At 34.0% G+C, this 12,586-nt stretch overlaps 2 protein-coding genes across 2 annotated transcripts; both read left to right on the top strand.

Annotated features, from left to right (window-relative positions):
• The first annotated feature begins 2,045 nt into the window (after positions 1 to 2,045).
• LOC133858748 (uncharacterized) lies at positions 2,046 to 2,941 on the top strand. The gene has a single exon (XM_062294215.1). The coding sequence runs from the start codon at positions 2,145 to 2,147 to the stop codon at positions 2,835 to 2,837; it is 693 nt and encodes a 230-aa protein (XP_062150199.1). The 5' UTR covers positions 2,046 to 2,144; the 3' UTR covers positions 2,838 to 2,941.
• A 4,245-nt stretch (positions 2,942 to 7,186) lies between these two features.
• On the top strand, positions 7,187 to 11,367 carry LOC133864278 (glucose-6-phosphate 1-dehydrogenase, chloroplastic). Its single transcript, XM_062300560.1, has 10 exons — positions 7,187 to 7,637; positions 8,024 to 8,256; positions 8,381 to 8,475; positions 8,672 to 8,786; positions 9,299 to 9,504; positions 9,587 to 9,736; positions 9,818 to 9,938; positions 10,028 to 10,257; positions 10,349 to 10,549; positions 10,820 to 11,367. Exons 1-10 carry the CDS (start codon positions 7,415 to 7,417, stop codon positions 11,067 to 11,069), a joined length of 1,824 nt encoding a protein of 607 aa, XP_062156544.1. The 5' UTR covers positions 7,187 to 7,414; the 3' UTR covers positions 11,070 to 11,367.
• The last annotated feature ends 1,219 nt before the right edge of the window (positions 11,368 to 12,586 follow it).

The raw sequence follows: 12,586 nt of genomic DNA, 5'->3' as shown, positions 1-12,586 counted from the left end.
ATGGGCATGCATAAAAAGTTGGAATTTAAAAACCGGAGAGAATAAATTTAATTTTACCCTTTAACTAAACTATCTCAGCGAAAGTAAAAGAACACAAAAACCAAAAAAAAGTAGGTAGATTAATTAAGCAACCAACCAAATAGATTATTTGACAATGACCATGATGTAATGTTCTTGTTCTTGGTGTTTCCATCAACGCTCATATTTTTAAAACTGAATGTGCATTTACTTTACAAGCTCCTTTTTCTTAATTCAAAACAGTACCTCTTCAATTATAACGGTCCTTAAAAAAGCATACATATAACGTTTGGCGTATATTTAATGAGTAATGATTGAATATCACCCAAAAATATAACTTTTTACCACTTTGCCTATGTGGCAAGGTGGTCCCCATGTCCCCCACTACTTTTTAATTTTATTTTTTTTAAAAAAAATAAATTAAGGTGATGAAAAGTTGTATTTTTTAGTGGTATTCAATCATTACTCATATTTAATACGAGCAGTCGAGAGCACCCGCATGTCTTCCGATACGCATGCACCCAAGAAAAGTAAGAACACTCATTTCCGTAGCTTTAATTCTCCTTTCTACTCACAAAAAAAATAAAAAAAAATCTCCTTTTCTAGTGGGAACTTTTTTAAACTTATATAAACGTGAAAATGAGGTCATTCAGGTTCATGGATTTAAAACATGCCATTTGAAAAATATAATTTTTAAAAATCGTTTGTTAAAATTGTAATTTAATCTTTAATATTATTGTTTAATTTTTAAAATGACGTGTATTTGAAAAAGCAAGTTTTTATTTGAAACAATCATTTAAAAAAAATGTATTCTCAAACGATATTTTTTTTTTATAATTTTATTTAAAATATCACTTTTAAGTCAGAAATTTCAGAGAGTCAAACAATCTCTTTGTGGTACACGGAAATGAAATTTGGTGAAAAATAAATTGGCACCTAATGATTATATTACCCTACGTACCCTTAAAATCAGAGGCATCAAGCAAGGTAAAGAACTTTTTACTTTTACGAAATTGGTTCCATGTTTTGGCCTAAAGTTACTTTAATAAGGATGATGGATGTGTATAAAAGAGGTTGATACTTTTTTTTTTGTTTTTTTTTTTTTTTTACTGAGAGTTTTTTTTTTAGGTACTTTTTTCTATGAATTAACATGAAATGAAAGATAAGATTTATATATCTTTGTGTGTAGATATAACTTTTAATAAAACAACATCTATATATAAAAGATAATTATAATTATTGGAACTAGGAGCCAAGGGGGCAAACATTAGCTACAAACTGGTTTGTAGTCAATTCTTACAAATCAGACTGATAAAGTGACATGCGTTTTTAAAGCATGTGAGAACACATGACACTTTATTAATGCTATTAAAAAAATATGTTTCTCAAATGTTATGGGACACATATTACTTTATTATACTGGTTTATAGAAATTGACTACCACAAACTAATTAATTTGTAGCTAATTTTTGTTCGGACAAAGAATGTCATGGCTCACCTGGTTATATATATATATATAATTTTTAGAGCTTAAAAATTAGACTTGATCTTTCGTTTATGCTTGGCAATTCAGCAAGAAATCTTGGTTCTGTCCATATTTAAAATATAAGTATTTTCCATTTTCACTAATTATATAAACTAGCTAGGATGTCATATATATGAGCATGTTCAGTATCTCTTACTAAATGCTCATTTCTGGTAGCTAGGTTAAAACTTAAAACCGGTGGCTTTGGTACGTTGGTGACGCAAATATAAAATGTTTCTTGATACATTTCATGGGAAAATTCAAAACCATCAACAGTACGTAAGAGTGGAAAGGAAATGGAGGCTATAAAACAGAAGCACCTAATTTAAAACATATATATACGACACACATTCTCAATCTGCCATGGCTTTTCAAAAAGCTAACCCCTTTCATGCATTACAATAATAATTATAAAGTAGCTAGCCTTCCTGGAATCCACCAAAATATCCTCCTCCTTTCCCCCCGGCCGGCCGCTATATATAAGTCTTTGTTTCCACTGCTATATTTTCAGCCCTGTGAAGCCTCTCGATCTCAGCAATATTAATCAACTCCTCCACCTTCTAAAGTCCTTTCCACAAGTGCTTTTAAACCCATTTCAACAATGAATCCAATCATGGAAGAAAAATACCGAGCCATGAATAGTTACAATAAGAGTAATTTTATTTACAATCTAATTCTTCATTCTCTCACAGCACTAACATGCAGCTTACTATGTTCCTATCCTTACTGGTTTCCTTCTCTCTGCTGTTCAACCAAGCATTTTCTGTTTATCTCTCTCCCAAATATTTCTGCTTTCTTCGTTAACCCCAAGTGCTTGTTCATAGTAGTCAATGTAATAGTTGTCTTCCTCGTGGGGGAATCAAAGCTTGTGGCGGGCTCAAACTCATCGCCGGTCGACGAACTTCGCGACGAATATGTGGAGAGGAGTCACAGTCTCAGGGGACACTGCTCCCGTACTCTTCAAGAGAGAAAAGAGGAGAGGAGTTCTGAAACTTATGATGGATATAGTAAGAGGAACCAAGGTCTCGACAGTGGAGACTACGAACTTCTTGAGGAAAAAGAAGAGAGGAAATTGGAGAAGAACTTCATTGAGGACGGTGTGCATAGGATTGAAGGTAAACAAGTTGTTAAAGCAGAAAAAGAAGAAGAAGAAGAAGTTGTTAAAGCAGAAGTTGATGATGTGCATGATGAAGAGGGAGAGGAAGAGGCTGGATTGCCTGCTGAGGAGCTGAGAAAAAGAGCTGATGAGTTTATTGCGAAGGTCAACAAACAAATGTGGCTTGAAGCCAAGTGATTGGTTTAATTTGTACTAATTAAAGCATGATTAGTATAATACATCCTGCTAAAAAAGAAGAGAACATTGGGGTGAATGATCAACCATGTGGAATTATTATCATCTCTTTTAGGGATAGAAATCTTGACAGATATTCGGTTTGTATGCTTTGAACGGCTTAATATATATATATTGATGTTATGACATAACAATTTAAGTTATAATTACCCTGAAAAATTTATGCATCGAAAAAAAAAAGGGACATTGTGCATGAGACATGCATGTGTTTATTCACTTCATCTTATTCATCAAAATCACAACTCAATTAATTCGTCATCTTCTTCCCCCATCAATTGCTGGGATTGGGGTCGATCTCTAGCAATTGTGGGAGAACTCGTATCAATTTGGGCAAAAAAATATAAGAGAGTCTATATAAGACCTATCGATTTATTCAAATAAATTTTGGGTTGTCCAGCACTCTCTCATAGTTACTGGCCAAATTACTAGCAATCCATACAATAAAATTGTTAAGGATCTCTATTCGATCCACTTGCTATACGAGTTTACCAAAGAAATATTGGTTTTTAATAAGTAATTAAATGATTTATCAATAACATGAAAATTTCTTTAACCGATTAATTAACGTGAAGTTTTACTTACTCTTTATTTTATGTTATTTACAAGTGATGATTTAATATGGCATTCTCGATATAGGTAATCTTTTGAGGAAATTCATTTAACCTTCTTGAACTTTCACCACTTTTACAATCTCTCTCCTAAAGTTAAAAAAACTCTCAATTTGGTGTATTAAACTTTTAATATTTTACAATCTCACCCATCCAATTAGGGTTTGGGGTTAAATCAATCAGTCAAAGGGTAAAATTACCCTTAAATTACAATTTTTTTTTTTTTTAAAGGAGGGTATTTTATGAATTTCTCAACCATAACATGTCCCATGAATATTTTGAGCGTTTGGAATTTGTGCTTAGTGTGAATTTCATTAAAAAAAAGAAGAAAAAAGAAAAAGAGTTTCTTTACAGATAAAACCAAATTCTAAATTTGCATATGAATTTAATTATACTGAAAACGAGAACAAAAACAACTCCATTAGAATTTGCTTCCAAACAAGGCCTTACGTAGTTTGAACTGGGATGGGCCGGCAAGCATGCATGTATAAAGGTTAAATTTACCTTTGACCTCTTCACTGCTAAAATTCCTTCCTTAGCATCGAAGAGATGGGATTTTTTTTTTAAAAGGAAGAGGTCCTAAAAGTTGGAACAGTGAGTAGGTGGCAAAATGCATATTATTTGCGTGCCCAAACTGTTCATCTCTAACCAACTCATGCACGTCTTTCAACCGAGAAAAACAAAATAGAGAAGCCGCTTGTGAGTTGTGACGTGAGTGCAACAATGTCAATTGCCCATGTGCTTTGACTTCGAGGTTCCAATTGTTTCTTAACGCTTTTTACGGAAGCTCTTTTTTTTTTTTTTTTTTTGCTTTTTATTAAAAAAAATAATATTATAAAGAATTAAAAATAAGAAAGATTTAAAATTATTTTCATTTATATGTCATTTTATAACCAAAACAGATAAAAAAAAATAAAAAAATAAAAATAAAAAACACCGGTTAAAAAAGTTTTGTCAAAACAATCAACAGTATGGTACTCCCAATTCTTCTTTTTGGTGGAAGGGTAGTGCTTTCCAATGACTTTTTGAATCATTAAAATGTTGCTGTATGAAATCGTGGCGCTAGATGGCAGGGAGTTTTGGAAGCATGGGCAATTGAATTAGGGTATCCGTATTTCAATGCACTCTGGACAGCTCCAGAAAGGGTTGTAGAATTCACATGTTTTGAGCAATATGAGGTGTAGAATTCCCTTATTCGAAACAGTTAAATAGATAGGTTTTACATCTAGATAGAGATCTCAGTAATTTTGTTATTTTGAGCCGTTTGAGATATAGAATTCACCTATTCGGAACGGTTAAACAGATGAGTTTTGTATCTAGATAGAGATCTCAACAATTTTGTTATTTGAACTGCTACAATTTGAACAACAAATATAATAGAGCTAATATGAAGCTCACTTATCTAAACGAGTTTTAGACCCTCTGTCTATCTATTGGGTAAGTGAGCTCTATAATAAATTGCTAAACATCTGAAGCCTTTACAACCTCCTCTCTATGTAATCGTAAAGGATTCCGATCCTGCACAATCCCAAAATAGGAGAATTTTGAAAGTGTACTTTCTTCTTAGTGGGGCATGCATTAGCCCATTTAAATGTTTGGGTTGAGTCTGGAAAAGAGTAAAGATAAAAGCCCAGAACCCAACACTGTTGGTATGTGGTAACCCGTAAATCCAGCCTCCCCAGGCCCACTTCCACTTTAAGCCATTAGAATTTAAGATAAAAAGATCTATGACCCAACTCATTGCGTAATCCTCATTCCTCTGCATCACATTTTTATTCTATTTTCTTGACATAATACTGCCGATCAATATTTTGATTTTTCTTTTTAAATAACGATTGATTAGCAGTATCACATCAATAAATTAAAATAAAAATGTAATGTATATCATTATTCTTTCACTTTGAGTAATGCTATATACTGTTACACTATTTTTATTTCACTTTACTAATGTGGCCATGCCAATCATTCTTGATTATATTTTTTAATAAATAATAATTTATTTAAAAGTTGATTGATACATAATCAAAACATGATAAAAGTGAAATAAACACATATGTGATGTATAGCATTACTCACTTAGATTTTTAGCGGAGTGTGAGCCGTAGAGGTGAAAATGCGGATGCGGTTATTAGCAATATTCGCATTTGCGCAATTATTACTATTATTAAATACGATTATTATCTGCTATCCAAATTTGAAGTAATGAGCGTTTTGGATTACTATCTAAATTTATATGCAAGATTAAATAATGCAACTATTACTATTTGTATGTTTCAATAAATTAATATTTCACTTGTTACACAATTCATGGTTATTAGCCACAGAAGATCATTATCTCGTTGAGTAATCGGGATTTGGATTATCCAAAGAAAAGAAAAGAAAAAATAAATGTAGTGAGGTATGATTTTGAAATGATTGTAAAAAAAACCCAACATAACCCACTTATTTTAATGAATTTAATTAAATATATGTTATATATAAAAGAAATATAGATGCAGTTAATAATTGCATTGTCATATGCGATCGATTATTGCCCACCCATATTTTCACCACTACTATATTTTATTTTCTAAACTTTATTCTTGGTCAGCGACTAACAGCACATACTCCACCTCAAAAGTAACCCACTAAAAGGGCTACTAACCAAGAAGAATAACAAGAAATAAACCAAATTCGATGCTTTTATTCCACACTTCACGAGGTGCATATTTTACTTACAAATTTAAAATATATTAAAAAAAAAAAAAAAAAAAAAAAAACTAAAGATTGCCACATTAATATCAATACGTATGATTGTTGATTTGTTGTGAAATAAAAATGTGATATATAGCATTTATTAATGCACTTTAATAGACTAGTTCAATTTAGAAAAAAATTTATAATGCTAGAAATCACACTTGTTGTGACGTTCCACATCGCCTGAGAATGAGGATGTGCTTATATGTATTAATGCACATTTTATGACACAACGTGTTTTAAAGCCGTGATGGTCATGAACCTATCAGAACTCCACAGTTAAGCGTGCTTCTGCGAGAGTAATCTCAGGATGGGTGACCTTCTGGGAAGTTTGATTTGGGGAGCCAAAAGCGGACAATATTGTATCATTGAGAGTGAGTTGTTACACTTGTATTCCAATTTACTTGTATGGCATTTTCGCCAATCAACCCATGTAAAAAAAAAACCTAAGGGTTACATCCGTAAAGTGTGATAAAAGTATGACTTATAACATTATTCAAGTTTTATTTTTAGATTAATGCTAGAAATTATATTTTTATTTCACAATTATTCAAAAAAAAATTGCTAATACGACGATTCAAACCAACAATCATATCCGTCATTATTTATTTAAAAAAAAAAAAAATCAAAGGTTAAATGAGACTGCTATGTCAATATTATGGGTTAAAAATATAATATATAACATTAATTTTATTCTTCTGATAAGTAATGTTAAGAACCACACTAATTATCCCATTTTAATGATATTGAATCAAACCATGTTAATTATAACTTTTCTTCTTGTGATTTCTCAAAAACAAAAAAGGAGTCGTCAAACCATAAACCATCCCTATTATTATTGTTAGGCCCATTACAATGTTTCAGAGTCCGGCCTACAGAAAAAGTCATTATCATCTGGTAAGCATTCTTGTTGTTTAATTAACCTAAAACAAGAATCAAATTCCAGTTGGTCTTTGTCTTTCTATTTTCCATCTCTTAAAACTTGTTGTCAGGACAAAGTAGCCTTTCGGAGATCTCAAGGGCCTTCTGGCTTCTAACCCTCGGTGTTTCCTAAGTAGTTGTGACCCTCGCCTTCTTTCTTCACACCCTGAAACATCAACCATTGGACTTGGCTCTTATATAAAAATTCTTTCATTAGCCAACAAAGGAAGCAAAGGAGCAAAGAGAGAGAGAGAGATGGCGGCCCTTTCTTCGACACACTGCCGTTCATATTCACTATTACAATCATCGTCTTTTGCACCTTCTTCTTCTTCTTCTTCTTCATCGTCTTCCTCATCTTCATCGTCTAAGCTCGGCCATCTTCAAAGGGTATCGGTCTCTTCGTTTCCTAAGCGTTTTCTCGCCGCTAAGGTCTCTTCCCTACAATCCCAAACCAAGTCTGTGGCCCGCATGCAAGATGGTTGGTTTCTCTCTTTCTTTTCAATTAGCTAATACCCATTTACGAATATTCTTGATGATTTCTGAAACCACTAGTGTTTTGTCTAAATATTATAACGAGAATCTAAGAAAAAACATTGGGAAATAAATTTTTTGAATATTTAGATTTTTTCTTGTTTTAATCAGTTCAACCTGATTGATATGGCATGGTTAACATAACAAAGAAGAGTCATAGGATTCATATCTTTACTTCCATTTCTCGGTTTTCTGAGAGTAACCAGATGGGAATTGTCAAATTACTGACTCATTTGGTCCATTTCAATATATGATTAAACACATTCACTATTTGTCTATTTCAAGGGTTGGAATTGTCTAATTTTTGTTCACTTGGATGGGAACTGGATGTAGGTGCGGTGGCAACTACAGTAACCCCAATTGAAAATGAGACTCCTTTCAACAAATTGAAAGATGAGCTGTTGTCGGTTCCATCTTCGGACGAATGTAAAGATGCAGTGGCATTTGGCATCAATGAAAATGACTCCACTGTTAGTATTACTGTGGTTGGAGCCTCTGGAGACCTTGCCAAGAAGAAGATATTTCCTGCACTTTTTGCACTATATTATGAGGATTGTCTTCCTAAGGTTTCTACATTCTTTCTTTTAAACTTATTTTCCTGATGTTCTTTTATTGATGGTCAGGTTCGTATTACTGTATTTTCAATATTTTGTTGCTTGATATTAAAATTATGGAAGTATTTCTCCGCAGCACTTTACTGTGTGTGGTTATGCTCGGAGTAAGATGACCGATGCTGAACTCAGAAACATGGTTAGCAAGACCCTCACTTGCAGAATTGATAAGAGGTAAATCAATCTGCATTTTGCTTGTGACTTGAAGCTTACTTGGTATACGTGTATTTAGTTTCTCCACCGGAAGTTGGTTGTATAGTATTCCATACTATGCATGGTGTATTTTATTGTGCTTTTTGTAGCTAATGATTTTTTATTTTTATTTTTTAAAGTTTTTCATTGTGGTATATTCTTTCTGCTGAATTTTCAGAGAGAACTGCGGTGAAAAGATGGAGCAATTTCTTAAAAGATGTTTCTACCATTCTGGGCAGTATGATTCGCAAGAAAACTTTGCAGAGCTAGACAAGAAGCTGAAGGAACATGAGGTAATTTGTGTCTGGGCTGCACGTGGTAGAATGTTGCATGGTCATTTAACTCACAGTGGTGATGCTATATTATTTTAGAGGGAAGTTAAAGCAGAATCTGGCTTGCTGATGATGCTTATTGGCTTCACTTTCATCAATAGGAGTGTCTATCTTGGATGTTAAAATCATAACTTCCCTGTGATGCATTCACCATGCTTTTGATCTTCTCACAAATTATGGATGACAATGGATCTTACTAAAACGAGAGAGATATTTTTCAGGAAATGGCCCTAAATAAGTCCTCAAAAAAGTTATTCCTTTACATGATGTCCCATTGTAGAAAAAGTTATCAGGGCTTTAAGCATAATGGTACTGCAGTAAATATTTCATTCGTTGACTGTCTTGTTTCTTTTTCAAGATCAAGATAGGATAAGAAGCTTTTTGTTCTCAGTTTCTAATGAAATTCTGCTCTTTCCACGATTTGCACATGTATTTAAGTACATTTATTTGACAATGAGGATCTGCTTCTGCAGGGTGGAAGGGTTTCTAATCGCCTCTTCTATCTGTCAGTACCTCCAAATATATTCATAGATGCTGTAAGATGTGCAAGCTTGTCAGCTTCATCTGGTAATGGCTGGACCAGGGTCATTGTGGAGAAACCCTTTGGTCGAGATTCGGAATCCTCAGCTGCTTTGACGAAAGGTCTCAAACAGTACCTTAAGGAAGATCAAATATTCCGGTGAGTTTTTCCAACCAAGTTTGGTTTTTATCACGCATAGATATTGACTATAATCTGATTATATGGTCAATTTCCTTTACAGTATAGACCACTATCTGGGAAAGGAGCTTGTGGAAAACCTATCCGTACTCCGGTTTTCTAACCTCATTTTTGAGCCATTATGGTCAAGGCAGTATATAAGGAATGTACAGTTGATATTTTCTGAAGACTTTGGCACTGAAGGACGTGGAGGGTAATTTTCTAACAGAAGTTTGTATTTTAATTATGATTGAGATCTTACAGTTTTTTTTTTTTCCCCTGGGACTGAATCTAGGTACTTCGACAATTACGGGATAATAAGAGACATAATGCAGAATCATCTGCTTCAGATACTGGCCCTATTTGCCATGGAAACGCCAGTTAGTTTGGACGCAGAAGATATCAGAAATGAAAAGGTTTTCCGTGGTCCAAAGATGAACCTCAAGTCTGGCAATTCCTGTGTTCTTTTTTGCTAAGAAAACTTATTTCTTTTACTGGTTTCTAGGTCAAAGTTTTACGTTCAATGAGGCCATTAAAACTAGAAAACGTGATCATTGGGCAGTACAAGAGCCACACAAAAGGTGGTGTTACCTACCCAGCCTACACCGATGACGAGACTGTACCCAAGGACAGCTTAACTCCAACATTTGCAGCAGCTGCCCTCTTCATAGATAATGCAAGATGGGATGGGGTGCCTTTTCTAATGAAAGCTGGGAAAGCATTACATACTAAGAGGTATCCAGAACTAAGGAGGAACCTCTTGGTCATATTTTGTTTGTCTTGGTCTTCTTCATTTTATGTTATTTATGACTTACTCTTTCCACAGGGCTGAGATAAGGGTACAGTTTAGGCATGTGCCAGGAAATTTATATAACCGAAACTTTGGGACAGATCTTGATCGAGCTACAAATGAGCTTGTTATTCGAGTGCAGCCTGATGAAGCTATTTATTTAAAGATCAACAACAAGGTCCCTGGTTTGGGAATGAGACTGGACCGAAGCAATCTGAATCTTCATTATGCAGCAAGGTACGTACAGCATTTTTAATTTTTTTTGGGCATTGTCTTATACATTTCAAAACTACTCTATTCAAGTCTCTCCCTAAGTGTCACTCCTCTTTGAATGTTTAGTCTTTGTTGATACTGACCTGGAGACAGCCTATAGATCTAATTTGGTCATTGTGTTTTCTGCTGTTCATTTGACAAATCTTGAAACGTCAGCTGATTATGGGCTTGGACTGTAGTGCTACTTCATGAGTGATGTTATCAATTTCAACCAAACTCCTTTATTATGTGTAGATATTCGAAGGAGATTCCAGATGCTTATGAGAGGCTTCTGCTCGATGCTGTTGAAGGGGAAAGAAGGCTGTTTATCCGGAGTGATGAGCTGAATGCTGCTTGGGCGCTCTTCACACCTCTGTTAAAAGAGCTAGAAGAGAAGAAGATTATCCCGGAGTACTATCCTCATGGGAGTCGGGGTCCTGTTGGGGCACACTATCTTGCAGCAAGATACAACGTCCGGTGGGGTGATGTTGGTATAGATCAATGACTCTGAGTAAGAGGGAGCATAAAACTTTTAAGTTCTTATTTGTTCGTTAGAGTGCACTACATTTATGTAGTCCAAGTGAGATTGAGACTGAAATTAGTGAACGAGCAAACATCATCCAGAAGGGCAGAAAAAGGGTTTTCCATCCCGCCCCCCACCTTTTTTTTATGTGCATTAGTATGTCCTTTGGTTGCTTCTATGCCAGTACATAGGAGTTTAGGATTATTTGAACATGGGAATTGCTATAAATGTATCCTCCCCACCCCATTTTATGTCGTATAAAATTATGAATTTATGGGCACCCATTGAAGTGTGGTGTGGCGCCGGGTAGAAAAGAGCTTAAGAAAAGAGAGGGACAAAGTTTTCCTTCCGACTCCAACCAATTTGTTAAATAGGCCTATGTTCTTAAGAGTCTCATGTATTTATCAGAGCATGTGAGAATCACATAATTTAAGGAAATTTTGTAGATTAATAGACTGGATTTGGAACAAATCAGTTGGAGGAAAACTTTATCCAAAAAAGAAATAGAATTGTTGATAAACTATTTTGATTGTCTGGGCAATGTAATTCTTGCCATGCGGTCCACTAAATATATTCTACTGCAGATTTGAGAACCCAAACGAGTTGGAGGAGAGGGGCAAAACCTTATCATTTTATAGATTGCATACCCACAAATGGAATGATAGAATTCAATTAACTTGGAGAATTTGAATGCCAATGATTTATCTTGTCTAATTGACTTCCTTTTTATCCTTTTCTTGGCAACAGTAAAAACCCAAAAATAAATTCCTATGCTGACTACCACAAAACTCAGCCATACCTCAAAGGTTGAGGCTTTTAGTAGATCTTCATGGATATAATTTTGCTTTAAGGAAAACCCCAAATGGAAAGAGTTTGGTAGAAAGAATGTGCATACTTAGAGATGTGGTCCAACGAGTAATTTTATAAGTTCTTTTTGTGTCCCTCTAATAATGATTAATCACAAGCGAGTAATTCTAGGTGTCATACTCATGTCCCTCTAATAATGATGTGGCTTTTAAAATCATCAATAGAGTTGTGATTGATCATTATTGAATTTTGATCAAACAGTGATTTGAAAAGGTACATCAATATTATAGGGACATAAGAAGGACATGGATATAACTTCTAGAATTACTCATCACAAACTCATTGATGATTTTAAAAGACACATTATTATTGGAATGGCACAAAAGGACTTCTAGCATTACTTCGGTCCATATGAGCGCAAATTTTTGCACTCACAATTTAACAAAACTAGATCATAACCCACACCATGCGGAAGATTTTTCATTAATTTCAGAATTTAAATAGATCTTCATTGTACTTTTTATTATAGGTTAAAAAAATGCTTGTAAAATTAAATGATAAGATGTTTTTAATTATAATTTTTTTTAAAAAAAAAAAAAAATCTTACCACTTAATGCGGCTATAATGACACTTAATATTATAATGCGAAAAGGTCCTTATTTTGGTTTCATGAAATATCACACCCATGATCT

This window comes from Alnus glutinosa, chromosome 1 (assembly GCF_958979055.1).
Source record: "Alnus glutinosa chromosome 1, dhAlnGlut1.1, whole genome shotgun sequence".
Classification (NCBI taxonomy): Eukaryota; Viridiplantae; Streptophyta; class Magnoliopsida; order Fagales; family Betulaceae; genus Alnus; species Alnus glutinosa.
Note: the sequence above shows the minus strand (reverse complement) of the source record. Positions and strands in the feature narration are given on the sequence as shown.

Coding starts and splice junctions, on each gene's coding strand:
- LOC133858748 (XM_062294215.1), top strand. CDS start 2,145: ATGAATCCAATCATGGAAGAAAAATACCGAGCCATGAATAGTTACAAT.
- LOC133864278 (XM_062300560.1), top strand. CDS start 7,415: ATGGCGGCCCTTTCTTCGACACACTGCCGTTCATATTCACTATTACAA. Junction 7,638..8,023: donor TGTGGCCCGCATGCAAGATG/GTTGGTTTCTCT, acceptor AACTGGATGTAG/GTGCGGTGGCAACTACAGTA. Junction 10,550..10,819: donor AATCTTCATTATGCAGCAAG/GTACGTACAGCA, acceptor TATTATGTGTAG/ATATTCGAAGGAGATTCCAG.